This window comes from Lathamus discolor, chromosome 1 (genome assembly GCF_037157495.1).
Source record: "Lathamus discolor isolate bLatDis1 chromosome 1, bLatDis1.hap1, whole genome shotgun sequence".
In the NCBI taxonomy this organism is placed as follows: domain Eukaryota; kingdom Metazoa; phylum Chordata; class Aves; order Psittaciformes; family Psittacidae; genus Lathamus; species Lathamus discolor.
Genome location: NC_088884.1, coordinates 73,817,862 through 73,845,384, shown reverse-complemented (window position 1 = coordinate 73,845,384; position 27,523 = coordinate 73,817,862). Strand labels below are relative to the sequence as shown.

The following is a 27,523-nucleotide window of genomic DNA, read 5'->3' as shown; positions in this document are numbered from 1 at the left end:
CAATAGGATAAAAGATGTCAGGGAAGCTGAGAGGAAGCAGGAATGCTTGCTCCAGGCCCAAACTGTGCTGGGACCTCAAGCATCCCCTGTAGCTCATGGAGGTAAGAAGGAGGCCACTAACCCAGGAAGCTGTGAAACAGCAACAAAAGAAACCAACAAAAAAAAAGAGGAAGAGAACAATTGAAAAAAAGGGGCTTCCTCCTAAATCTGTTATCCCCACCCAGAAATGCTTTTGTGTTCTGCAGGGGGCTAATGAGGAAACACACTTGCACCAAGAGCAGCTGACTGATGCACTGCTAAAGAAAGATCAATACTGGTGTCACCAGGAAAAAGCGGCAGGTCATAGTGGTAAGGGACTATACTTTGAAAGGCACAGAGGCGCCAATCTGTCGATCTGACCCAGTCTCAAGGGAGGTGTGTTGCCTACCAGGGGCACAGATCAGGGATGTTTCAGAGAGGCTGCCTGGTCTAGTAAGGCCTACTGACTATTACCCACTTCTAGTGATCCATGTGGGTGCTAGTGATATAGATAGCAGTAGCCCAGAGAACATAAAAAAGGACTACAGAGCCCTGGGAGAGGTGGTTAGGGGCTCTGGAGCTCAGATAGTCTTTTTGTCAATACCCAGGATAAATGGGAGGACCTTAAAAAGGCTAGGAGGATTGGACAGGTTAATAAATGGTTAGAATCGTGGTGCCATAGTCAGGGGTTTGGGTATCTAGAACATGGGACTCAATTTAGTAGGCCAGGTCTACTGGGGGCTGGTGGAGCTGATCTGACAACGAAGGGGAAGAGCGGTTTTGGTAGGAGGCTTGCCAGACTGGTCAAGGATGCTTTAAACAAGATGTGTTGGGTGAGGGGGGCATCCTTCCATCCCAACACACCGTCAGTTGCCAGCACCTATAATAAATGCTCGGAGCAATGTAGAGATATTCCAGCCGCACCAGCCAATGAGCCAGCTTCATTTGGAGCTCGGCTCAGATGCCTCTATACAAACGCCCTTAGCATGGGGAACAAATAAGAGGAATTAGAGATGTGTGCACATCCACGGGGGTATGATATAATAGGCATCACAGAAACATGGTGAGATGGCTCCTATGACTGGAGTGTTGGAATGGAAGGTTACAGGCTCTTTAGAAAGGACAGGCCCCACAGACGGGGAAGGGGAGTTGTTATTTATGTTGGGGATAGGCTGGAGAGTATGGAACTCTGTCTGGGGACAGGTGAGCAGTCAATAGAGTTTGTGGGTCAGGGTTAAAGGAAGAATAGCAATGGGAGACATTACTGTGGGGATCTGTTACAGACCGCCTGATCAAGAGGAGTCTATGCTTGAAGCACTCTACAGACAGATAGGAACAGCCTCACGCTTGCAGGCCCTTGTTCTCATGGGGGATTTCAACCACCCTGATATCTGTTGGGAGGGACAGTACAGCCCAGCACAAGCAATCCAGAAGGTTCCTTGATTGTGTGGAAGACAAATTCCTTCTGCAAGTAATAGAGGAGCCAGCAAGGAGAGGTGCCATGCTTGACCTCATGCTCACCAACAGGGAAGGGCTGGTTGGAAATGTGACACTCCAGGACAGCCTTGGTTGCAGCGATCATGAGATGGTCGAATTCGAGGTCCTTAGGACAGTGAGAAGAGTGTGCAGCAAGCTCACTGCTCTGTATTTCAAGAGAGCAGAGTCTGGCCTCTTCAGGAACCTGCTTAGTAAGGTTCCATGGGAAATAGCCCTAGAGGGCAGGGGGGGCCAAGACTCTTGGTTGATATTCAAGGACCACCTGCTACATGCTCAGGAGTGTTGCATCCCAACTAGAAGGAAGTGCAGCAGGAGGGCCAGGAGACCTCCTTGGATGGATAAGGAACTGCTGAGAAAACTTAGAGGGCAAGAAGAGGCTTATAGAGCACGGAAGCAAGGACAGGCAGCCTGGGAAGAATACAAGGATGTTGTCTGGGAAACTAGGGACCAGGTTAGGAAAGCTAAGGCACAGTTAGAATGAAACTTGGCTAGGGATGTGAAAGATAACAGGAAGAGATTCTTTAGGTACATTGCAAATGAAAGACAGACTAGGGGCAACATGGGCCCTCTCCGGAAGCCATCAGGAGAACGGTACCCTGGATTTGGAGAAGGCTGAGGTTCTTAATGACTTCTTTGCCTCAGTCTTCACTGCCAAATGCTCTGACCACACCTACGAAGTCTCAGAAGGCAGACGCAGGGATTGTGAGAATGAAGACTTTAGGTCCACTGTAGGAGAGGATCTGGTTCAAGACCATCTTAAGAACCTGAACATGCACAAGTCCATGGGACCTGATGAAATCCATCCACGGGTCCTGAAGGAGCTGGCAAATGAAGTTGCTAAGCCACTGGCCAGCATATCTGAAAAATCATGGCAGTCAGGTGAAGTTCCCAACGACAGGAAAAAGGGTAATATAATCCCCATTTTCAAGAAGGAGAAAATGGATGACCCAGGGAATTACAGACCAGTCAGTCTCAGCTCTGTGCCTGGCAAAATCTTGGAGCACATTCTCCTGGAAGGCATGCTAAGGCACATGAAAAACAACAAGGTGCTTGGTGACAGCCAGCATGGCTTCACTAAGGGGAAATCCTGCCTGACCAATTTGGTGGCCTCCTATGATGGGGCTATGGAACTGATAGATGGGGATAGAGCAGCTGACATCATCTACCTGGACTTGTGCAAAACGTTCTACAATGTCCCAGACCACATCCTTGTCTCTAAATTGGAGAGACATCAATTTGATAGGTGGACCACTCGCTGGCTGGCTGAATGGCTGCACACAAAGAGTTATGGTCAATGGCTCGATGTCCGGCTGGAGACCAGTAACTAGCGGTGTCCCTCAGGGATCGGTGTTGGGACCGGTTTTGTTCAACATCTTTGTTGGTGACATGGACAGTGGGATTGAGTGCGCCCTCAGCAAGTTTGCCGATGACACCAAGCTGTGTGGTCCGGTTGATACACTGGAAGGAAGGGATGCCATCCAGAAGGACCTTGACATGCTTATGAGGTGGGCTGATACCAACCTTATGAAGTTCAACCATGACAAGTGCAAGGCCCTACACCTGCGTCTTAGCAATCCCAGGCACAGCTACAAGTTGAGCAGAGAAGAGATTCAGAGCAGCCCTGCAGAGAGGGACTTGGGGGTGCTGGTCGATGAGAAAATGAACATGAGCCGGCTTCAGTGCGCTCGCAGCCCAGAAAGCCAACCGTATCCTGGGCTGCATCAAAAGAAGCGTGACCAGAAGGTCCAAGGAGGTGATCCTGCCCCTCTACTCTGCTCTCGTGAGACCTCACTTGGAGTATTGTGTGCAGTTCTGGTGTCCTCAACATAAAAAGGACATGGAACTGCTGGAACAAGTCCAGAGGAGGGCCACGAGGATGATCATGGGACTGGAGCACTTCCCATATGAAGATAGGCTGAGGAAGTTGGGGCTGTTCAGCCTGGAGAAGAGAAGGCTGCGTGGAGACCTCATAGCAGCCTTCCAGTATCTGATGGGGGCCTATAGGGATGCTGGGGAGGGACTCTTCATCAGGGACTGTAGTGATAGGACAAGGGGTAATGGGTTCAAACTTAAACAGGGGAAGTTTAGATTGGATATAAGGAGGAAATTCTTTCCTGTTAGGGTGGTGAGGCACTGGAATCGGTTGCCCAGGGAAGCTGTGATGCTCCATCCCTGCCAATGTTCAAGGCCAGGTTGGACAGAGCCTTGGGTGGGATGGTTTAGTGGGAGGTGTTCCTGCCCACGGCAGGTGGGTTGTAGCTAGATGATCTTAAGGTCTTTTCTAACCCTAACTATTCTATGATTCTATAAATCAGCTGGTTGACACAAAGCACCTGGATTTAGCAATCCAAATGCAGCCTCGTAAAAAATAATGCAGTCTCCCTTCCCCTTGTGTCTCTTGCTAGTCAGACCCCAGGAAACAGCAGGTAGGTCAGCCTAGCGATCTTATGTGTTCTTCCATCTAAGGCCACATATTCATGCATTTACAGACTAGTACCACAGCCTTTTTGCTCTTCTGTCACAGCTACACAGTAGGTATCAAGGAGTTTAGTGTGGCAAATGGGACTAAGAAGACAGAAGAAGCAGTGTTGTTTCAAGGTAGCTGTTGACTTGACTCCTGGAAATCAGTTCTTCTAGCAAATACTGCCATCCTGCCTCATACACTGGAAAAAAAGGAGGACTTTAGAGGTATGTACCTGTATTTGTGTTTGGATCTTATGAGCAGCATAGCTATAGAAGCATAAAATATAGCCAACCCCCTAGAAAACCTGTGTATGGAAGTCATGCTGAGCAGGGTGCTGTGTGGCTGTACTGCTGCTAGCACTGGAATTAGCTGGGTAGTGGTACCATGACTGCAGCCACACACAGAACAAACACAAGCTTCCCTACAGCTTCATACCTATATATGCCTGGTACTAATGCCCCGTGCTACAGCACTTCTTGCATGAGGGAACCCTACAGCTAATCAGCTCTGCTCAGCAGCTTGGGTCCTATGAGATGGCTTATGCATGTATGTGGTGCACAAACACATCCAGGAAACCCTAGAATAAACCATGGTTCATCATGACTGACCTTTTAAAAATCTGGAGACATCCTGAAGTTGAGGTATGTTGTTCTCTTGGTAGCCACAGTATTTCTCCAGCTGCTGGAAAGCATCCAGATACTGTGTACAAGCATGAGTAGGGTAAAGGCTGCTCAGCTTCCTGTAGACTTCTCTCCTGAAAAACTAAAGCCATATAGCATGACCCGCCTCCATAAAGCAGTACATATCTGCCCTATCTACAGAGAGGCATAAACCCCAGCACAAGCAGTGGTCTAAAAATATGAACTCAGGGCACTAGTTCCAAGTTCTTGAAAGCTGATGCCTGGGTGGATGTAGTAAAGCATAAGGGGTTTTAGTTACACTTTTCCTTCAGAAGTTGGGTTCTGTTCAGCAAATCTGTTTTATCCCTTCCTACACCCTCCCTTAACAAGAGGATCCTGGTTCAGAAGTGTTTCTTACTTAGGTATAAATGCATTGGAGGTACCAGAGAAATCCCATAAAGAAAGTTGAAACTGTGGCCCTCCCCATGTTTTGCAGTTTAGGGATGAAATGAGTCAATTATTCCCGCCCTTTCTATGTTTGGGTACAACATGAAATGCTGGTCCCTCCATCTCCATGGTGAAGCCTAGCCTATATTTGATTCTTACAAACCTCCTCCTAAAAAAGCATGTTTTCTGATACTGAAGAGTGATATATGGACAGGCAAAGAGGTTCATACTTTTGCTGTTCAAAATGCCTGGCATGGGCTATGTATTTGAAAGACTTGCCAATTTCTTGAAGCATTTAGCCCATTATACAAAAAGAAGCCAGCTGAAGAAAAATATATATAACCAGATTTTGGCACAGGCTTCAAGCTTCTCCCAAAATTGATGGTGCTTGGATTTAGAGCTGTGGTTTGGAATATATTTAGCTGTTGCAAAATAAACAAGTAGTAATAGGATGGCAAGAAACCTTATAGAAATGGTTATTTTTGTTCAGACATGGCCCTAGGGTGTTCACAATTTTATAAACATTGTTTTATGAAAATTGAGATCATTCTTGGAAATGCTGGGTACGGAAAGTGACCTTTTGTTGTTTTTGTATTGTATTTTTTTTTGTGATGCTATTGTTGCTATGGAGGTGATAGCCGATCCCTGGTAATGGCTCTCTTCATTTGTATGAATGTCTTACACAGTGTGGGAGTAATGAACCAGAATGAAGGGGGGAAGGAAAACCTTAGGAGGAAAAAAAAAAAAACAGCAGAGGAAAACAGTGGCTGCTGTCACTATTGCAAAAGCCACAGGAGACTGGGCCATTTCCATAGAAAAACTAGGAAAAAATGTGGAGGACTAGAGTTCAAGTGTTGCCCTGGCTTATTTCCCCACAGAATACTACTGACTTCAGTGGGATTGCATGGGATCTGAACCAGTACACAGTTCATCCCCAGACTGGAGTCTAGAGACTATTTTGAACTTCTGCACATATGGTCTCTTTTATCAGAGTATTTACTGTGTGCCCAAACATTAACTACCACAGAAACATGGGCAGTCTAGGAGATTAGTGATCAACTATCTAAAGCTAAGTGTCCATCCTCTCTAAGTACCTCTAAGGCAATCATTTAAGTTCCCTCCAAAGTCAATAGAGTATCAGAAATTTCCAGACAACAATTTAGCTTGCCCTAATGTCTCAAATAGGTGTAATGCCTCACCATATGGAGGTGCTATCCCTCAAAGGACCATTAAGCTGCTATTTGATGGTACTTCAGTCCAGAGATGGAAAGAGAAACTACTGAAAGTGTGGTCTATGAAATACTCTAGAAAGGAGCCTCAGAACAAAGGATAGAGCAGCCACTTGACTTTATTGGCAATGACTTTATTTTACATAAATATTATATAAGAAAAAAAATGACACTATTCAGCTTTGTTATGATGTTGTGACAGGTGCATCCCCATAATTTTGTCCCAGATTCTCCCTTTTCTTATACAGCTTTTACTCATAAAACAGCTTAGTTTCAGGGCCTTCCAAGAAGCCTGCTTGAAACCAGAAACTGATCATCTCTACCCTCTGTTTTCTGAAAGCCGTATTTCTTCACTTGATTAGTTTTCATTTCTATAACCATGTTGCTACAAACTGAAGGCATCCAACAACTCTTCAGAGTGAGCACCGAGGGAATTTAATCTGTGCTACAAATTTCCCGTTCAACTGCACAGTGCTCAATTAAGTTGTGCTGTAATGCAGCTGACCTCAGGGCACAGCCCCAGGGGGTTGTGATAACCACTGGGGGTGTCTAATTTTGGAAACAGCTTTATATAACAAGACAACCTGGGTTTCTGAAGCTCACTCTTTGGGGAAATGGGCAGATATTCCTTTAAAGATCTATTCTGTTACCACAGTGGGACTAATTCTAGGTGGAGAATGGCTGCAATGACGGAGGTTGGCAACAAAAGAGAAAAACAGGAAAGAACACAAAATTAAATTTTCTTAAATATGACATTCCCACACACCATCCCATGCCAAGATTGTTGGCTGATGGTAGCAATCATGAGAATGACACCGACCATCAATCTTTGACAATTGAAAGATGCTATAAAAACCTATTTGGGCTTAATAAAAATGTGATCGCCTGGATGAGTTAGATGCAAGGTTTTTATGTGACTGTAGGCAACACCACTCAAGCTTTCTATGGCACGGTAGATTTTCTTCAAAATAAAATGGTCACTGAAAGAGATGGGATGGCCTCGTGGCTGGGGTTCTGGCATGTGACACCTAGTGTATGGATTTAATTCCTGACATTGATATAAACTTTGTATATAATTTGGGGCAAATTACTTAAGCTCCAGCTTTTTCATTTCCACAGTTATAAAATGTGGTCATCATTCTTCCTTTTTCCCACCTTTAGGCTGTCTTTTAATTTCCATTGTAAATTTTTCTGAACAATGATTCTCTCTTATTATGTGCACATGTGGCACAATCCTCAGACTCTGCTCTAGTTGGGTCATTTGGACATATTTATGTTTGTATTATCATACAAATGTGTAATCATTGCTGCTTACTGAGATTTCTTACAAGTTAGTGGGAGAAAGGGAAAACAAAGGTATAAGAAATAAGCAGTCTGTTTTAGAATCATAGAATCATAGAATAGTTAGGGTTGGAAAGGACCTTAAGATCATCTAGCTACAACTCACCTGCCGTGGGCAGGAACACCTCACACTAAACCATCCCACCCAGGGCTTTATCAAACCTGGCCTTGAACACTGGCAAGGTGGAGCATTCACAACTTCCCTGGGCAACTGATTCCAGTGCCTCACCACCCTAACAGGAAAGAATTTCCTCCTTATATCCAATCTAAACTTCCCCTGTTTAAGTTTTAACCCATTACCCCTTGTCCTGTCACTACAGTCCCTGATGAAGAGTCCCTCCCCAGCATCCATACAGGCTCCCTTCAGATACTGGAAGGCTGCTATGAGGTCTCCACGCAGCCTTCTCTTCTCCGGGCTGAACAGCTCCAACTTTCTCAGGCTATCTTCATACGGGAGGTGCTCCAGTCCCATGATCATCCTCGTGGCCCTCCTCTGGACTTGTTACAACAGTTCCATGTCCTTTTTATGTTGAGGGCACCAGAACTGCACACAATACTCCAGGTAAGGTCTCACGAGAGCAGAGTAGAGGGGCAGGATCACCTCCTTTGACCTGTTGGTCACGCTCCTTTTGATGCAGCCCAGGATATGGTTGGCTTTCTGGACTGCGAACACAAACCGCAGCCAGCTCATGTTCGTTTTCTCATCGACCAACACCCCCAAGTCCTTCTCTGCAGGGCTGCTCTAAATCTATTCTCTGCTCAACCTGTAGCTGTGCCTGGGATTCTTTCAGTTCTGCCACATATTTCACATAGTGTCTACAAACATCCTTTGAATTGAATTAATTTTGTTTGTTTGGCTTTGGGGATTTTTTTGATGCCAAATCTTCAAGAGAAACAAAGTCCCAGTGCAGAAATGCTGCGCCCATGTGAAAGTCACTTGCCATCATTTCATATGACATCAAAGGACTTTTTACAGTGTAAATAATAAATCATAAGAATACTTTGAATTTTCCTTTACCTTCCATTTGAGAGGAGGTTCCATTCATGTTAGCAGCAATGAATACTTGCAGAAGAACAAGCAAGGCAGGTCTGTCCTATGAACATTCAGTTAGCTGCATCCTATCATTGACCTTCCATCCTGCAAGTAGGCATTTGCTCCTTATAACAAAGTTGGAATTATGATATTAATGTCATCACCACAGTTATGGTTAATTAGAGAACAGTTAGAAGAAGTTGTTGGAACTAGGTGATCTCAAGGTCCTTTCCAACCCTAACTATTCTATTATTCTGTGATTCTAAGTTATACTGTTGGCTCCGGAGTTTTCTGGCTTCTGATATTTTCATAGGATTGACAGGCAGGGAGACAGAAAAAAATTTGTTCTAGAAAGTGAATAGTAAAGACCAGCTCTGAGAATGGCTTTTCTGCAAAACAAATGACCAAAAGGTGATACTTAACCAAGGAGTAAAATTTGAGGTAGATATATATATGGTATTAAAGCGGTTTAACTGTCTCACATTGACAGTCTTTTCTGGAACTGCAGTGTAATGCCCCAGGAATCAGAGTATAAGCAGCAAACTCACCAAGTTGCAGTCTCCTGTGCTGTGTATTCAATGCGAGGCAAAGGGTCTCCTCTGTAATGAAGAGAGGAAATAATGCATGTGTCTAAAGCAGATTACAAGTTTTTTTTCTAAGTATTATTTACTTTCCTTGCACCACGAATACGTGCCAGAATGAAAACAGAAACAACAAAATAGTACATAAGTAACAACTTCTTAGTCTCAGTAGGTTCTAATGTGTGCATTTTCTCTTCTTTTCCAGTGTGGTGAGGAAACAGGGGGATACAGTAAGAAAGGGAGTCATGTTCTGCTTTACAGGAGAAAAAAGAAGCCTTCAGGATTACCCTTACCTCTGCTGAAGGCAATCTAGCAACCAAAACGCAGTGTCCATCCCTGAAGGATGTGATCAGCACAGTAACATTGCGGAGAAGCATTCATAAGCTCAGCAGCAGAGAGCTGCCCAGTCGTACACTGCATGGTTATCACTAACTTCTCTGGTGGGCAATCTTCTCTCCTTTTCCTCACTGTTGCTCCTTCAGTAGCTCTGAGTCAGTTCAGTGTGTGCTTTTGTCCTGTTTTGTGCTTCGCCAGCTGCGCAACATGGTGGCAGTGAGAAAACTGTATTCAAACAGCAGTCTCTAAAGTCTTGGGAGATTTCACCAGTTCTTGGATACCATGAAGATGATAATCCATAGCCAGTTCTACCTATGCATCTAATTGACTTTATCAGACAGCAGTGTGATTCTGGTGAAGTTTTACAAAAAGGCAGAAATATTTTCAGCCACCCACACGAGTCCTGGGAGGGTTTTAGGTACATGGATAGAGACATTTTGTCAAATAAATAACAAAAATATTAAATTGATTTTCTTTGTCAAAAATATGTCCCTAAACATTATTCCATATAGTTCCTTGAAAAACATCAACCTCAGCTCAGGGCAAGCCCTAAAAGGAACTCCAAAATTGAAATGAAGGTGTCACTTTTAAAATCACCTCTGCTGAGACAAAATACAACACTGAAGGAGATGTGAATGCAATCCTAAGATTTCCGTCTTTAGGTATATTTGCTGGGTTGTGGGAAAAGTCTATTTCATATGGAGTGAAAACTTCTATGGCTGAATTCTCTTTTCTAAAAGATAACCCCATTGATATGTTGACAAAATATTAAATCTCTGGTATTTCTCGCACAAAAAAGATGTCTGAAAGCGCATGTGGACCACTGAAGTTTCTCTTCAGCAGTCTCGTACTTACGTTCTGTAATTAAAGGCAAGATCAGCAAAGAATGCCCTCCGTTTCTTATACTCCAGGTCGGTGTATCCCTGGGTTAGAAAACAATTTTTAAAAAGGTTTTACATTAAGAGAGATTTGTGGGCATAAATGCTAACAAAAGCATTCAGAAAACCTAGGTCTCACATAGGTTGTTTCTCTGACACAATGAATCTTGAGCCTTACGAACAGTGTAAGCCAAAGTCTGAAATCAGTTACATTCATGACATTTAGATGAAAATTTGGCCCCTGTGACAGGAAGGAAAGTAGCGTGGCTTCATGGGAAGGTTTTGGAGTTGTTCATAAACACTACAGCACAGACCAATAAACTTACAGTCAAATTTAAATGCAAATCACAATAAAAATGAAATTGAAGTAGGGGTGTCACTTCTGTTGGCAGAACAGCTGAATCTCTGAATCATTTCTTTCCTGCACTAAGCACAAAGGTTTCAATATAGGGCCATCATGGACATGATAGTACCAAGCCTAGTACCACCTTGATGGGGAAAGTACACTGCATCTGAACAATACTATGCACTTCGGATTAAGAAGGGGTCCTCACTGGCTAGAAATCATATAGCTGTCACTGAATCTGTAGAAAGAACAGGCTTTCAGCTCAAGTTCCCCTTGCCTATTTATTAACCTGTAATGATAAAGACAGATTTAGTGGTATCTGTTTAAAGCGGCAGTTCACTTATTAATTACTGTAGTCTTCTTTTTGCCCCCTCGGTATTTACTAGAAATTGAGCTTCAAGCAGGCATCTGCAGCTATTGAATACAAATAGAGATTTGGAATAAAATTCCTTTGAATTTTACATCATTCATAATAGGAATAAAATCTGAAATCTGGCACTCTGTTACTAATATAACTCAGAAAGCAGCGTTGATCAGCATCACTGTACAAATATTTATTATTCTAAAATATTCAGAATTTACTGGAACCACTTTGCATACTACAAGCCAAATTTGTCCCTTAGGTTTATTCACATAATTTTCAGTGTAGCAATAATACCGGTAATACTGCAGTTAATGAGTATTGTGTGCGTGAGTCTGAGGAAAGAACTGGATCCTGACAGCATGTTTATTTTTGTCATGTGTTATGTTCATTCAGATGCCACCCTTGCTTGTCAGTAGCTGTAACAAGTCCATGCAAAGCACATAGAAGAGACATTGGGCCGGACTAGCACTGATGCTGTCACTTCTCAGCTTTGTCGCTACTGCTCCCAGGGCTCTCTACCTATGCTCTGAGCAGCAAGAGCCTCCCTGGGGGACCACTACAGTCAGTGCCAGTGTGCCCCAGAGAATGGTGTCACAGTGTCATCAGTTTGCTTTCCTGACCATTAAAGAGACAGTAAAGAACAAAGCAAAGCTGTTGAGATCGACAGTCTAAACTGCCTATTTGGTAGTAAATGTATATATGCAGAATATTTGCTGAATTACTTGCACATCAGCTTTGTACTTTCCTCGAACCATGTCCTTTTTTGAGCCATCCTCAATGGCACAGTAAATGAGCCCATGTTGTGATTCCTCCTGCCACAGACAAATGATTTTCAGTGCCTGAACTAACTTGCTTCAAGCTAGTTTAGGTATTTCCACATTGCACTGCATTCTGCAGTGTAGATTTATCTGCACTCAATACTTTGGTAACTCTGCACCCCTGGTGTTTTCTCATCCTCTTCAGTGCTCATACCTTCTATTCGGTGACAAAGGGAGGGAACTTAGCCAAATTCAAAAAATTCCCAATTAGCATTCACTTATCTCATGAGAAACAGCAACAGAGCTAGATCAGGAAAATTACCAACACTTGTATTGTTTCTACAAGAAAGATATTAAGAATAATTAAAGATGTCATGGTTAAGGAGGATGTGAAGCTCTCCTATAACATTGTAGCTTAATAAATGATTATCAAAAATAGAAGATAGACTTGGAAAGTTTTGTCGTACCACACAGAACTGTACATTAATATTGTGTAAGTTAACAAAAAGGTCTAAATAGAATTCAGACATTTCAAGAAGGGAATTACAATCTTGTAGATTCTGCTGGCACCCATCTAAATCTTCCTTGCATTTTTCAGTGCAAAGTCTGTGGCTTTGTTTCTTCCCATGCATCACTTCTCTGTGATGATTGTCAGCACACTTCACAACAGTTTCATTACCTACCTTGTCAATCAACAAATAGCTCTTTAGAGTCCCTTTCTTATCTGTACCTAACTCCTATCTCATCTGTACTAAAGTGGGGAAACTTATGAGAAATGAGTGTTGGATCCCAGTATTTTGCCTTTTGTCATCGCTAGAGAAGGATGATTTTTCCTCTTCCTTCTCCTAGGATTTCTGCTTATGGCAAGGCTGAGCGTACAAGCACAAAACTATTATGAGTAAAACCCTTTTTGTAGCCCACTCAACCAACAAATCCAAGGGAAAGTCCATCATGAACATTCTAACAATATTTTGCTGAGTACTATCAATAAACACTGACAAAATCCTGGCTCCAAACACCTTGTGCAAAGACAAATGTGTATTAGGATTTTAATAGTTCCAATTCACTTGCTATTTAAACTTTAGATCTGATTTAAACTGAAAGCACTATACCTTTTGAGCTTCTCCAGTCACATTTAAATCTCAGTTCAGTTATCCATAATCAGTGCTGTCATGTATTTACCTGGTTTTCTGTCTAGACAGTTTTTGCAAGTTCAAGCATAATATTCCTGTCTGTGGGATCTGAGGATCTGGTATTTATTAGAGACTAGGTCTTTGCCATTTGTCCTCAATATCATCGTCTTTACATCAGCACTCGAATAAGATTCCTGGCATGTGTGAAATTAAAAAATGCAGATATGTAATATCTGAAAGGTCAAAACACAGAAAACACAAAAAGCCGAAGGCTGGGGAACTTGACTCCTGTGTGGACCAGAAGGTACGAAGTGGGCATACTTTAAATATATCAGGGGTGAAATAATAAACTAGATATTTTTAAACTAAACAACGAAATGTAAACTTATGCTAAAGAAGACATGAAATAGAAGTTACTTCAGTGTGTGCCTGATGTTAATCATAAGTACCTTGGTGAATAAGAGCCCATAAGTTTTTCTCAATAATAAGTTATTCATTCTTCAGTCCCTAATTCCACTTGGATCAGACTTTCTCTGGTCCTTTATTTTTATTGTTCTTTCATGAATATTTCTTTACTCCTGAAATTTTCCTAACAATTTTTTTCTACAGATTCTTTTTAAAAGATGAAATAACAGTGATGTTAAACTTACAGGGTGACCATGGTCCAAACTGGGATCATACTTAGTGATCAAATGGTGACATTTGTCCAGATCTTGGACTTTCCTAGGGAACCAGGGCACTGGAGAGAAAGTAGCAAGACTTAAATGAGATAGGATTAAATAATTTTTAAAAGGCACAGAAAATAAAAGTTGTGCTGATGATTACAAGCCTTTTGTTTTCATCAGCTACATGTCACTGTGTGTCGGTAGTTGAATTCATTTGCCGACCTAATTGGCAGACTGGATAACAAATAATCTAAAATTAACTTGCAATGATAACGTCTCTTTTAATGAGTAGTAAAGGCAAAAAACATTTCCTTTTAGTCCAAATGAGGTGTTCTGTTTGACGCAGAAAAAAACAAATTTATTTCTACATTTTGGATTTAAGAAAATATTTTGATTTTGTCTAAAAAGTAATCCTAAATTTTTATACCTTTAAAAATGAAAACATTTTAAAAGGAAAACATGAAATTTCTAAAAATAAAACAGTTCAAGAAGTATTCTGACTTCAAGTTTTTTTCCTTCTGGCACTATTTTTTTTTTTTTTCCCCAGCAGAATTATAGCATTAGCTGAATTTCCAAACATTTTCTTTCCTCTCAAATGGGGACCTTTTCTGGTGACCAAAATAAACTGTGATCATTTTAAGTGCCAGCATTTATAACTAATGAATTTAAGAAATTAATGAAAAAAGACAAAGTTGATACTGTTTTTTGAGGTCAGACAGATTCTGCATTACAGCTCAGGAAAGGTCCATCTAGGGTCACCTTAACCTCATACTTGACAAGAGACCAGGAATCTCTGGCAAATGAATGATAAATTCAGCTATAGCCCTGTTACATTATATCCAAGCACAGACAGCTCTCAAAAGTACAAGTCTACCAGTACACACTGATACTGGGAAATTCTAGTTCTTTCATGCTGTTATGGCCAATTTTGCAATAGGAATGAAGAAATACTTGTCTGATAGATGCTTTAAGCCTACCTGGAATTTTTTGCTGAGCCTATGTCTTTGGCTGTGCCATACTGCATGCAAGATGCCTGCCCTGCCGTCTGTGGCCATATCCCCTCAAAACCTGTACCTGATCCACAGGCTGTGACAAAGTGCCTCTCTTTCCACATCATTCCCATTGGGAGGTATCCCAATTCAGGGAAAAAAGTCATGCAGTGAAGAAAACCGAATGCACACTCACCTGCACTCCAAACAAATTAAATTACTATTAGGAAGCTAACGCTTAACAAGGTACTCCAAGAAAGAAACAGAACAGCACAAGCAGATGCTTGTTACTTACCTTTGTCTTCTCTGCTAGTTCTCACATCCTCTGCTACTCTCTTTAAGGAAGTGATAAGGGGACTAACATCAGCACCGTGAACTTCACATTCAACAAAAATATCAAGATCAACAGCAGAGTTCTTGGGCTTCTCGGCTCGTCTGGTTTCAAAGTGAAGTATCTGAGCTTCAAAAGTCTGCAAGAGCCAGATGTTCATATGATGCAAATTCTCCAAAGACTGAAAATCCAGGTAAGTCTAGATACACTTCTACAATGCCTTTAAAAGGTGAATAAAAGAGCTAGTAACTCTTTTAAAGTAAAGTGCATATTAAGCGATGAAGCTTAATAATGTCCAGTTTAGGAGCTAAAATACAAGCAAAGCTAAAAATTAAACACCATAGAATTAGGTAGAGATAGATGGAGATGAAAGATGAGATGCTGTTGACTGTAGCATTCCATCTGTGCAGAAATAACAGATGAGTAGCTGGGTAACTCTTGAAACCCTGGCAGAATGACAGCAGATCTATTGATGTATAATAACACCATAATCATTAAATAATTGCAAACAATTAAAAATAAGTAACATATACAATACTTCTCTTTTCAGTTATTCATTTTTCACAGATGAGAGTGAGCACCTGGCAGGGATACTTCAAGTGCCCAGAATATATAATGCCTGTATGGTTTACAGCTCGTGTTCTCTGGATCTCCTTGCCAAATATGCAGAGAAAATTCACTGGCTTCTAATATCCCCACAATCTGAGTGCTTGAAATGCTGGCCTGTTGTTTAGTCGTGGCTGGCCACCACAACTGCTAGAAAGAAATAACAGATCAGTATGTGCTCTAAACAGCCCTTAAATAAAATGCTGATTCTTCTAAATGGCTGTGTCCAGCTGCTCCCTCCCTCCAGAGCACTACCCTTTTTAACTTGGAGAGGACAGCTGACCTCTCTGAGCAGCTGTAGCAAAATAGGGACAATGAGAAAGGAGGAAAACAGCTGGAGGCATAAGTCAGGCAGGGAGCAGGAGATGGATGAGAGAGGGTTGATGCAGAGTGGGAGAGGTGAAGGCAATAGTGACAGAAGAGAGGGCTTGGTGGAGGAAAAGAATGGTGAGGTCTGTACCTCAAAGACTTTGGCTGCCTTAGAGAGCTCAATCTTCCTGACATTGCAGAGGGTGAGAGTCAGGATAAGAGTGGCTCTGCTGTCCTCCCTGTTGGAGTCCAGGCTGCCTCTCCTGTTCGGTGACTTTATGCCATGCATCTCCTTCTCCTTGCTGGCCTCTTCATTTTGGCCTGAGATCCCCCCCAAGTCAGTCTTCATTGGAGATGTTGAGTGGAAACTGCCTGAGGATGTGAGTGTTTCCACAAAACAATGACCAGGGGAGGTGGTGGGACTGGAGATCCAATGCGTCTATATGGGTAGTAAGATCAGAGCTGCCAGACAGCAGGGAAGCAAACTGGTTGATACTGTGTTAGTTGTACAGACATTTATGTTGGCCATGCCAGTCACATCAAGGGAAACCTCCTGCGTAGGATGTGCGCAAGAGCCCAAGATAACCCTCCTCCTCAGGGTAACTTCAAAGCATGGCCTTCCTGCTCTGTTTTAAGGTGCCTGCAAGTTGTTCAGCCCTGGAGATTGGCTCTTTTGTGGAGAAGCAATTAGCCTGAGCCCCATTTACATCTCCTAGTTGAGACTGCACTGCACGATGTCTGAGACTGCCCTTCCTCCCCATCCTCTCTTAATTCACTGAGGCCCTCTCTGCATTGAACATGCCCCAGGGAACAAAAGGGGCTCTGCCCCCAAATCCCAGCCCAATCCAAGTGGTGTTCTCTCTGCACAGACACCATTGTGGGAGTGCCATAGATACCTGAGCCAGACTCAAAGTTTATTGCTCACTTCTCAGCTTTTCCTGCCCAGAAGGTCTGTCTGATCTCTTCTACCCTAGCCCTACAAGAGCTGAGTGTTGCCTCTAGAATTAGATCATCTTTTGGAACTTATTTCTGTAATGATTTTATCTGCAGTGAAGTAGACTCTCAAAAAGCCCAGGGTCACATCTTTCTAACAGTTGGCAGGGCAACCTCAGAGTGGGCATCAGCTCTGCTCTTGCCAGGGCATGGTATCCCTTGACATCCACAAACATATCTCTGGGTATGAGCACCTGTATCTTCATATCCCAAGTTACAACGTGCTGGAACCCCTGTGAAAGTCAGCTTACAGACCTACAGAGAAGACTAGCTTTTTGTCCTCCCTTTGCAGATGGGGACACTTCTTATGTGTCCCCTACCTGATCCTGCGACTGGGTCACACCCCGCAATGCTATACTGCTTTTGCCTCCTCCATGGCCAGGAAAGATAAAGACGGTGAAGAAAAAATTTGTTCTCCAGAGACTATGGCAGCACCATGTTTCCCCTTCACCCAAGACAGAGCACTGTGAAGATCTCAGTTTCTTCATTCCTGCCTGGCTTGAGACAGACAAACCGCAGGTGAATTTTGGAGCACCATGCCCAGGAGGCAGGTCTCAGCGTCCTGAGGAGCATCAGCCCACCCAGACCTCAGGCACTGCGGGCTTCACAGAGCATGGTGAGTGCCAGACTGGGAAGAGGTGCTCCCTGGCCGGGCCTATCCGAGGTCCGGCTGCTGCCAGCGGGCAGGGCAGAGTACGGTAGGGCAGGGCAGAGTAGGGAAAGGTGGGGCAGGCCAGGCAGCTGTCCGCGGTGCTGAAACTGGCCCGGCTCTGGACTGTGGCACCCTCCGCTTTGCGGACGGCTCCGGTCCTCCCACCCCGACCTGGCTCGGCTCATGTACCGGGGGAGGTCCGGAGGGCAACGGGGCACTTCAGAGGCGGCTGAATTGCAGCTGCAAACTGGATGGGGCAGGGGAAGAAGATGGGTGCCTTAAGGGGGGAAAAAGGCTGTTCTCACTCCTACATACCCCCAGCAGTGGAGACAAGAGGGGGCATAAGAAAACAAGCTGAGCAGAGTCTATCTGAGTCCAAACTGGGTCTTTCCCATGCATCCCCACCTCCAGGCCACAACCATGTCACAAACAACAAATGCACAAGGTCTCCTACTCCAGCTACACGTGGACATGCGGAAGGCCACAAAGCTCAAGATGCATGTTTAAGGCACTGGTCACAAGTACAGACAGATCAAGAACATCAGGCTTCTATGGATGTCTTTTATGCTCTAGTGTGAGAGTCCTGTCTCTACGTGTTTGTACAGCATACAGCTCTAATCATGGTTCTGCATATGAGCTGAGTTTTTTTCATGGAGCCAGAATGTGCTTCAACCATCAGAGTGTGATGGTTGAAGCAGCATGGGCAGAGGTTACGACACAGCTTTGTAGCCCACTGCAATAGCAGCACAGAAAGCCCTGGCTCTCCAGGAAGTTAAATGTCCTTGCCTAGCTTATAGACACTCCAATACAACCTTGAATCCATGCTTACGAAAGGCCCAGGAAGGTCTCACTCATGATGTAAGTCAGCTCTGATGAAACATTCCGGAGTCCTGATTTCATCACTTTTGCAGACCTCTGGGAGTGCAGTAGGGCAGGTCTCAGGCTGGATGCTGCAGTTTAAAGGGCTATAAAAGGACGGGAGCACAGTATGTCATCCTTTTCCATGGGGACAGGCAGATTCTCCCTGCAGAAGATGGGACTCTCTCCAGCCAAGAGTAGGCTCACCCCTCTCCTGCAGCCACTGGAGTGGGTGCTTTGAATGGCTGATCACCACAAATAACAGGCCCAATTTTGATTTGTTACTATTGTGGGTGTCTCTGTACTGTATGACGTCAGTGCTATTAATTTGAGATGGATATAGCATTAATATTTATGTTTATTTAGATTAATTCATATTGTTACATTTGAACATCAAGAAAGTCTTCTCTGCCAACTGCCAGCACAGTTTGAAGCCACGAAGAGACAGGTTTTCAAATAATGCACTCCTGTGGGGTCCTCCTGTGCTTAATCCCTCTTTCAATAATTTCCATGCCCTTAGGGGAATGAAGTGTCCCTTTTCCAGGCTGCTGCCAGATCTGGGCATCTTAAGACACCCAAAGGACACCTCTCTGTGTCACCTGTGCTAACAAGCTCTCCTGCCATCACCATCACTGACCTTGGCCAAGGTCATTGGAAAGAAAAAGAGCCTTGTGAAAGGCCTTCTCTGATCACCTGAAACAGAGCTGGAGATGGGGAGATCAAGAAATGTGATCACAGTGGGATAGCAGAGAGGAAGATTACTCACCAGATTAGCTTGGGATAGGTTAGTCAAAGTAGCATAAAAAGATTTACAGAATATGAAAACATAGAGCAAGCAAGGCTTTGCTGTAAATTTCTAGGTAATTACACACGTCAAGAGATATATTTTTTTGATATCACTTTAATGACCTTGTCTGGATGAGTGATAGTCAGTCAGTCCAAGAAAGCTTTCTTTGAATTGGGGCACACCTCTAATGGGCATTCCCACCTACCTGGGTATTTAATTCTGAATGACCTGTGTGGTTACCTTACAACGAGGAGTTACACTGGCTAGATAATACAAAAAGCATTTTGCTGCACAACATTAGTTTTGCTTGAGCATGAAATAAGAATCTTCCCCTTAACAAGTACTGTTTAAAATGCAAGTTATTTGTGATATTTAAAGCTAATTTGTTCTGCAAGAAAATCTACTTTCAGCATATTTCTTCTGGTTTTAACTTTCTCTCATCTGTCAGTTTTGCTGAACAGCTATGTTAGGCTGCTTTGGCTGCAAACACTGCTCATTTAAACCTGCATTAAGGGACACAAAATCAGATACGTGGCATCGATACTCTTTAACCATTCCACTCGCACATAAAAGACAACCATGAATTCTCAGTATCATCATAGATTTACTGCTGCTGTCCCTCACAACAACCACCAGAAACAGAGAAGTTTGGAGAGCTGCCTGAAGATTAGTTTGAAAGACTTCACTCTTGGGATGAAATTTTCTCTTTGTGGTACAGAGTTACTTTATGGGTCCTATTATATTAAGAGAGAAAAATATGGGCTATTTTCACACTGAAAATACATGTCAAGCAGTATTGAAAGATCTACACAGACATTGTCATGAGAAAAGGGGGAATGAAAAAAGATGCAGAGATAAAAAAGCTTACTTCAAAGCACCAAAATTATACCATTTGCATAAGTATATGTCTATTGAAAAGGGTTCCAGCTGATATCCTTAGATTTATATTATAACTCACCATAAATATAATGGAAACAGCTGTAATTTCTATATTCCTTAAAGATGATGCTTACATTAAGGCTCCATTGATTTTCAAACTACAATAGTACAATAGTAGGTATGAGACTCATGGACTTTCAAATCCCTCTCCATCACTGGATCTTCAACAGAAAAGCGACTCCTGAATCATGTTAGTATCATGATGCAGAATTGTTTCAAGCTGGAAATACTGTTTTGCTTTGCTTTGCTCCATTCTGTTCCAGTGTACAAGTGTACAGAAAGTTAGGAGACACCTTGTAACAGTGCTGAATAAAGCAGTTTCAGACAAGGACACACACGATACAAGGTAGCCTCCACACAGTGAGTAGCTGAGTATGTCTATTCAGAGAGGTCTCCCCTTCTGTAAACTGACCGATCCTGAATCAGCTCTGAAGCCATGATGTTACACAACATTTCAACCAGCACAGCTCTGAGACTGGTCTAATAAGGCCTTGATGTCATGTTAATACATCTGCATGGTTTCTTGCTTGTCAAACTGACCTCAAATGCAGCTGCAAAAAGCCACACAGATTTGCCTTTACGTAACTCTTCTCTGAAGGGGCTTTTTTGGGGGTACTGTACTGAGGCACAGACTCCATGTTCTGAATAAGCAATCTCAGTACCTTGCTCTGCTCTGCAGACAGATGACACATCCCCAGCACACAGCATTCTTGACTTGCACAAACCTTTTCGGGATTGGTGCCTCTGCAAATACCATATACTTATATACAGTGATACAGCTTTCTTAATTGGGCTGCAACACACTTGCTGTTTTCTCTGCTAGCATCTATGCTTTGGATCAATGGTAGCATCAAATTTTTAGGGAAAAAAAAGTATTTCAGGATAGAGGTGCTTGTGTATAAAAGTAGAGGTATAGAGGGCTAAGCAGTATATGGATACCCCCTGAAAGGTGTAGAGTTTGGGACTCCATGGGAACCTTGCGCAAAAGTGAGGGACTGAGGGGAGAATGACTCTGAGAGAAAGCAAGGTGGATTAGTCTGCCTGTGGGCCCAGTGTGGTAATGCAATCTCACAGCTGCAGCAGACTATAGCTCTGCATGGTGGAGATCTCTCTCTTCTGTTAACCTTTGGCACAAGACTTACGGGGCTTTCCCCAGATTCCCCAAAATAAGGTCATTTGTATGCATTAGTGAGAAAAAAATATTGTAACTGTCCGAAGGCTAAAAGCGTCAAGGGTCATCTGCAAATGTCTGTTTTTCTGCTAATCTATAGAAATTCAGATATATATCATAGGCATTCATTCAGTGCACAGGAAGATAATAGACAGAGGCTAGATGAAGACTGGGGTTGCACAAGGCAGCTTCTAGTCAGTAGGCAATGACTGGTATGTTACGGCAAATCATCATTTTATCTTCTGAAGGGCATTGCAGAGGATCCCCATCTCACCTGTAAAAGAAATACACAAAGCAGTTAATTCTACAGCTAGCTGTTTCTAACACTCCTGTATATATTTACCCTTTCTGTCATTCATTCCCTGAAAGAGTAAGGTGAACAAAGTGCTGGATTGGACACTTTTATTAGGGTGTTACTAGAATAAGGTCTACAGAGTCAGCCCTTTGCCTTCATCAGCCATACAAGGATGACTCATAGGATCAGAGGTGCTGGCTCTCCACAGGCTAGCCAGTGTTAGGGGGGAAATGTGTCAGGAAAGGCTAGAATGCAAAAGGAAATGGGATTAAAGCCAGGCTTTTCCTTTTGCTCTTTACTGAGAACAGCTAGAGACACCCATCAGAATCCATGGCAAGGCCTTCTGGCCTTTTCTAGCACTGTCACCAAAACTGGGTATTTCAAATGTAACAAACTACAGTCAAGCGTAAATGCTATTTTGAATCTTGAATAGAATTAGGAAGCATTTTTGCATGAAAAGGAAGATGTGTGCCACTCTATCTTGGTCAGGCTCAAAGCATTAAATGCAATCAAACAAAATCTGGTTTGTGGTTTCTATTTCTGATCCAAGTCTTGAGGAAGTCAGGGTAAACAAATCTGTAGTTCCTTACTATTGATAGTGTCAGCTAAGTTCTTCAGCTGCTTTGCATTGTCCAAGACTTCAATCCTCTGGGTGTAGGGATTGTACCGAACAGAGAAAGGACGAGGGATCGTTTGAGCAAATTTCCTGAGGCAAAAATACAAAAACACATACAAATTTGAAAAGCTCCTTTTTTTTCAGTAACTCACTCTTTTCTTGGTGTGTGCATTTGTTGATGAGGGGAATAAGAAAATATGTGAGAGGAAATGACAAATTCCTGCTGAGTCAACTGAGACCTACAACATTCTGTAATACTCTTGAATTTGCATTTGCCCTTACTATCTTTGTTGTTTTCCAAACATGACTAGTTATGCTATTGGCATGGCAACACTGCTCCTGATATAGGCCAACTATGTAGCTATTGGGATTTGCCAAACTTGAAAACACATTTTCCCATTCAGTAATGGAAAATATAGGAAATTTGCAATTTCTGGGAAAATAAGGGCAAGTACCTATGCCATCCTAGCATGAAAGGAGCAAGCAGAGTGTTAACTTCTGGCATGGTTGGTAGTAGCTTCTAGGTCATTATAAAGATAGGAGATGGATAGTCAATGGAGCAAAGCAGTATTTTTGCCACCCCTTATTTGCAGCCTTCTCTGCTGCAAAATAGTTAATTCCACAGCAGAAGTATTAAGATTTTTGAAAACATTAATTTGCATAATCACAGAACTGTGGAAAGGAGGACTCTGAATGGGATGAAATAGTCAGAGTCAGAGCTATTGTTCCAGGCTCCTTGTAGACCCCAGCAGGATACTGGCTTATATATCTGTTTTGGATTAGTGAAGTTATTGCTGAAAGAGGAAGGAAAGCACGCAGGAGTTGATCATGTAGCCCCACTATACAGACTGTGACTCAGCATGGTAAATCCCTCATGCCCAGAACAGTGGAATATGCTGGCTGCCACCTCCACATTGCTCCTTCAGTTTAGCCCTAATTATTATCAGCTAAGGCCATTGTCTCAAACAAAATTCAGTGTGAGCAAGCCACAAGGTGTGACAGTGGAAAAAACTATATTGGCTAGGATGAAAGTGCTCTGTGGCATCAGTCCAGTTTTTCTAAAGGGGAGAGATCCACCTTAGAAGCCAGTCTGCCTAAATCTCAGCTGAAGGTAAAATCCTAATTAGAAGATTAATGCCTTGAGCTGAAATATTTTAGGTCAACCTCAGAATAATTTTTCAGGGAGGTTTTCTATTACACACAAACACACAAGTCCAGGTGCAAGCCACAGACAGAGGCATTGGACCAACCTGCAGACCTCTATTTCAGTTTAACCACTTTTCCAATTTGGTCACTGAAACAGATAAAAGAATTTCCAAGATAGTTTGTACCGATTAAGGCTGCATATTCCACGTTCTCAGGGAACCTGCTCTTCAGTTAAAGTATACAGAGAAGATGATAGGAACTGTGTGCAGGATATTAATAGCACAAATCAGAAGAGAAGGCCATATTTCTCAGGTATTACACCAGAGAAAAGGGCAGAAGGAGATGCTGAAGGCTTATGAAGACTGAAGAAGCAGCAGGGGAGGTAGCTAGGAAGCTCTTAGAGCTGGGAAGCCTGGGGCAGCAGAATATCTTAGGTGTCAGTATGTGTTTATCTGTGAATGGGAGAAAGAAAGCGAGAGAAGACACTGTAGGCCTGGGACAAGTCCCTGTGTGGCACCTCCATGTGAAAAATTTGTTGAGTGTGAACTAAGGCTAACCCCCAGTAGCTTGACTAACATCCAGAAATATAGCAGTGGTTTTCTTAAACAGAAATAGAAATACTGCTGTGAGGTAGAACCCAAGCTGAACCCCAAATACAATCTGAGCCATTCCTGTTTCAAGAACCAGAGCCGAACCTGGACCATTTTTTTCAACATCTTGTTGAACTGGAACTGAGTCTGTATTTCAGTCACAGATGACTGAAAGATTTACTGTGTAGCCCTGTTGTCTTGTAAACACATGGCTGGTAACAAGCTGGAAGCTCTGCATAAAAGTAACCACACAGGCCTCAGGATTGGGGTTATTAGGCTTGCTTGGAGTTTTGTTTAGCTTCAATAACAGCTGTCTAATGACCATGTAGCTATTACCTAATTTGTTTTAGTTTTGCTTAATTCTCAATAATTTTGTGCTACAGTATCTTTTTAAACTATTTTTCACATAGGCAGGAATCACAAGGAGTTACACTGTACATAGGGAACAAAGTCTGACCCTAAAGTAATGATGCACCATAAAGGAGTATGGGCTGATAACAGAGGCCTTAAAGGTATGAGCATAGAATGCTGGTCCTCAGGCTATCAACAACTCCCCACTGGTCAGCTATTTACAGCAAAGCAAACTTAGGAGCTGAGGAGAGAAAAGGACAAAGAAAAACTTAACATAAATAGTAAATTAACACGGACTTGCAGACCTACGTAGAAAAAGCAAGATGCAAAGCATGTCAGAAAACATAAAAATGGCCCTGAAGAAACCTTGGGATGAGAAGAAAGAAAACATCCATACCAGCCACCTTCTAATGAAAGAGAGGAAGAAACTCCATTAATTAACATCACAGTCCTGCTCTGAAGACCTGAAGATGCTGGTTACTTGAGAATTTCATTCCCGACCACAAGACCGAAACTATTCAGTTTAGACACAAAAGACAAAGAAAAGAAGTAGATACTAGGATATTTTTTCTACAAGAACTTTTAACTATAGTAATATTATTAGACACCTGTTCTGTACTAGTTAGTTAGCCTTGACCCGATTGCTATTGGACCAATAAATTTTTGTTGCATTTTGGTTATACAGGAAATCTTAAACTAGCCACAAATTCTTGGTTTTATGCATAAGGTAACAAATGCTTCATCTCTTTAAGCACTGCACATCTTTTTCTAATGTCTCTCAAAACGTTGCTGTCAATCCAAGACTCATTATGGCAAAGGAATCCACTGTATTGGCAATGGACAGAAAAATGGGTCTTCTCTGGAATGACTGGATTACCTTAGCTTTTCTTTCGCATCTTTAAAACTTTCAGCAACATAGTAGATTGGCTGGAACTCAGTAACAGGGTACTTCTGCACAGCAGTCTTTTCCAGGACAAGAGGCTGAATCTCAGGCTTACTTGATAGACAATACTACAAGCAAAAAGGTAATAAATATATTTCAGTTTAAAAGTGCTGAGAAAGAAATATAAAGCTCCTGAATACCACCCAATTTCAGACAGGAAAGGGTTGCTCCTGTGGATACAATGACAATGTCACTTACTAGGAAAGAAGCAGAAATGAGTCCCCTGTGTATATATACACTGACATATTTATTAGAGCTCTTCAGTGAAGTATGACATTTTGTGCCACTTCTATGCACAAATTATGAAGCAAAATATGGATCTGAAGACATTCAGAAGAGAAATTTGAGCAATTATAAACATCTTTGAAATGCTGTTTTATAGAACACACCTGCAGCTCCCCAAATGAAGACAGCAGCCCTGCACCATATGCCTTGAGCAAGTCGCCTTCCTTACATAGTCCAAACTCCACTGTAAACCAATAAACCTAAAAAGAAAATTAATCAGAAGCATATGATTCCTTGATCAAAAAGAATAGGTGCAAATCACTGATTTGATTACATTTGGAGTTTGTGTTTCTATTTAAAATGTTGCCATACGTCAAATATCAACTATATAAATACAATAAATGTCCCCACAGACTGAAATTCTTCTCCTGAAGGGGCACAGTGCTAGACTCAGTGTGCCTGTGATTCAGTTCAGTTTCCTGACAAACACAGTTGTGTTTTATTGTGCTTACATTTGTCAGCAGAGCAGAGACAATGAAACTATAGCAATAAAATTTCATTTTGGCTAGCTGACTGAAGTTTGAACCTTAGTTGACAGAAGTTTGTGTCCTGTTTCACACAGAAGGCATCTAGCCACAGCAGCAAGAGAGGGAATGGGCTGTTAGTGCAATATTGAAGGAAGATGGTGTGTGGCCTAGCTTGGTTTCTTGGTCTGTCATTTTGAAGGGATACCTGCTCTGGCTCGGAAGAACTACATCATGTATTTGAAGCAGTAAAGATGGTGCAATGCTTTGCTCAGGTCATTTGGTGCTGGGGACACTAATCTTAGAGGCGTACCCTTGTTTTTATTAGAAGTTTGCAACTCTGGGCCTCAGCAGCCTCAGAGTAGGATTCAGATGAGCCGCACTGACTGCAGAGGACATTATCTACCTGGCAGGGTGGAACAGAAGAAACACTTGCAGGTAGAATAGCTACTGAAGCTGTCTCCTGAACTTTCCTGTGGGGTTGTAGTAACATGTAATCTCTTCTTGCCCAATATGTTTGTGCTGGAGGAAATCTTGTCTGGGCTTCTGTGTTTAATCAGATCTGTCACTTTGAATAAGGGGTGCCAAAGCTATTTTTCTTTAAAGCAACTGTTTCAGGGTGGGGTTTTTCAATCATGAGCTTTACTCTGTTACCATTCAGCTCTATGGGAGTTCTATCAGTGACTTCAGTGGCAGCAGAATTAAGACAACACAGGGCACTTCTTTGGAAAATTGAACCCTCATTTATTAAATTACCGTAGCAAGTTTCTCGATGAAATCATCCGGAGCTCCCAGAGATGCCAGTCCAATTTCCTGTAACAATAAACCATTATTCTTCAAGCTGTTTATTACAAACATTCTTCCTGTCTTGTCTTATGTAATTTCTCACATTTTAAATGTTACCATCACTTACTACCACACACAAATGTTTACAGGACATGTTCCTATCACGCAACATCAATTTTAAACCAGAAATCTCTCCAGAAATGAACAAAGGGTCTTGTCCAAATGTCATTTACAAGGCATGATCCTTTGTGCCCAGTACAAAGCCCATTGAGGTCAAATAAAATTCTCCTCTTGCTTTGACAGGCTTTTGATCAAGTATACAATGCACATCTGAGAGAATGATATGGTCAAAAGAAGGTAAATCAATCACACCCACACACCTTAAATATTTCCCTTTGTTCTGTGGGACCGTGATTGCATGAATTTTCCTGGAGTCTTGAATGAGCTATTTTTTCTGAATGATGGGGCATGATTTGAAAGAGCTTATTCATACCTTGGGAGTTAATGCAGACTTTCCTAGGAGGTATAGCTGGATTCAGAAGACAGCCACAAAAGACTGTATATAACCAAGTTCCTTTCTTGGTTTGCCCCAGTGAGGACCACACAATGCAAAAATTAGAGCACCATACACACACACACACAGCAAGAGCATGGGAACAGACATCACCATGTCAAATCCTAGTGAGCAAAGTGGTGTTCCTT

The 27,523-nt window shown here is 42.4% G+C and overlaps 2 protein-coding genes across 2 annotated transcripts in view; both read right to left on the bottom strand.

Moving 5' to 3' along the window:
* LOC136015029 (tyrosine 3-monooxygenase-like) overlaps nucleotides 1-15,190 on the bottom strand; it is a 35,186-nt gene extending 19,996 nt beyond the window's left edge. The window contains exons 1-5 of the mRNA XM_065680330.1: nucleotides 14,995-15,190; nucleotides 13,696-13,784; nucleotides 10,422-10,489; nucleotides 9,198-9,248; nucleotides 4,588-4,733 (exon numbers count right to left, since the gene is read on the bottom strand). Coding sequence (XP_065536402.1) covers nucleotides 4,588-4,733; nucleotides 9,198-9,248; nucleotides 10,422-10,489; nucleotides 13,696-13,784; nucleotides 14,995-15,190 — 550 coding nt within the window. The remainder of the gene's footprint in view (nucleotides 1-4,587; nucleotides 4,734-9,197; nucleotides 9,249-10,421; nucleotides 10,490-13,695; nucleotides 13,785-14,994) is intronic.
* A 3,598-nt stretch (nucleotides 15,191-18,788) lies between these two features.
* The window catches only part of PAH (phenylalanine hydroxylase), a 39,948-nt gene continuing 31,213 nt past the window's right edge, over nucleotides 18,789-27,523 (bottom strand). The window contains exons 9-13 of the mRNA XM_065680318.1: nucleotides 26,792-26,848; nucleotides 25,676-25,771; nucleotides 25,221-25,354; nucleotides 22,231-22,346; nucleotides 18,789-21,619 (exon numbers count right to left, since the gene is read on the bottom strand). Of these exons, the coding sequence (XP_065536390.1) occupies nucleotides 21,576-21,619; nucleotides 22,231-22,346; nucleotides 25,221-25,354; nucleotides 25,676-25,771; nucleotides 26,792-26,848 (447 nt within the window). The 3' untranslated portion in view covers nucleotides 18,789-21,575. The remainder of the gene's footprint in view (nucleotides 21,620-22,230; nucleotides 22,347-25,220; nucleotides 25,355-25,675; nucleotides 25,772-26,791; nucleotides 26,849-27,523) is intronic.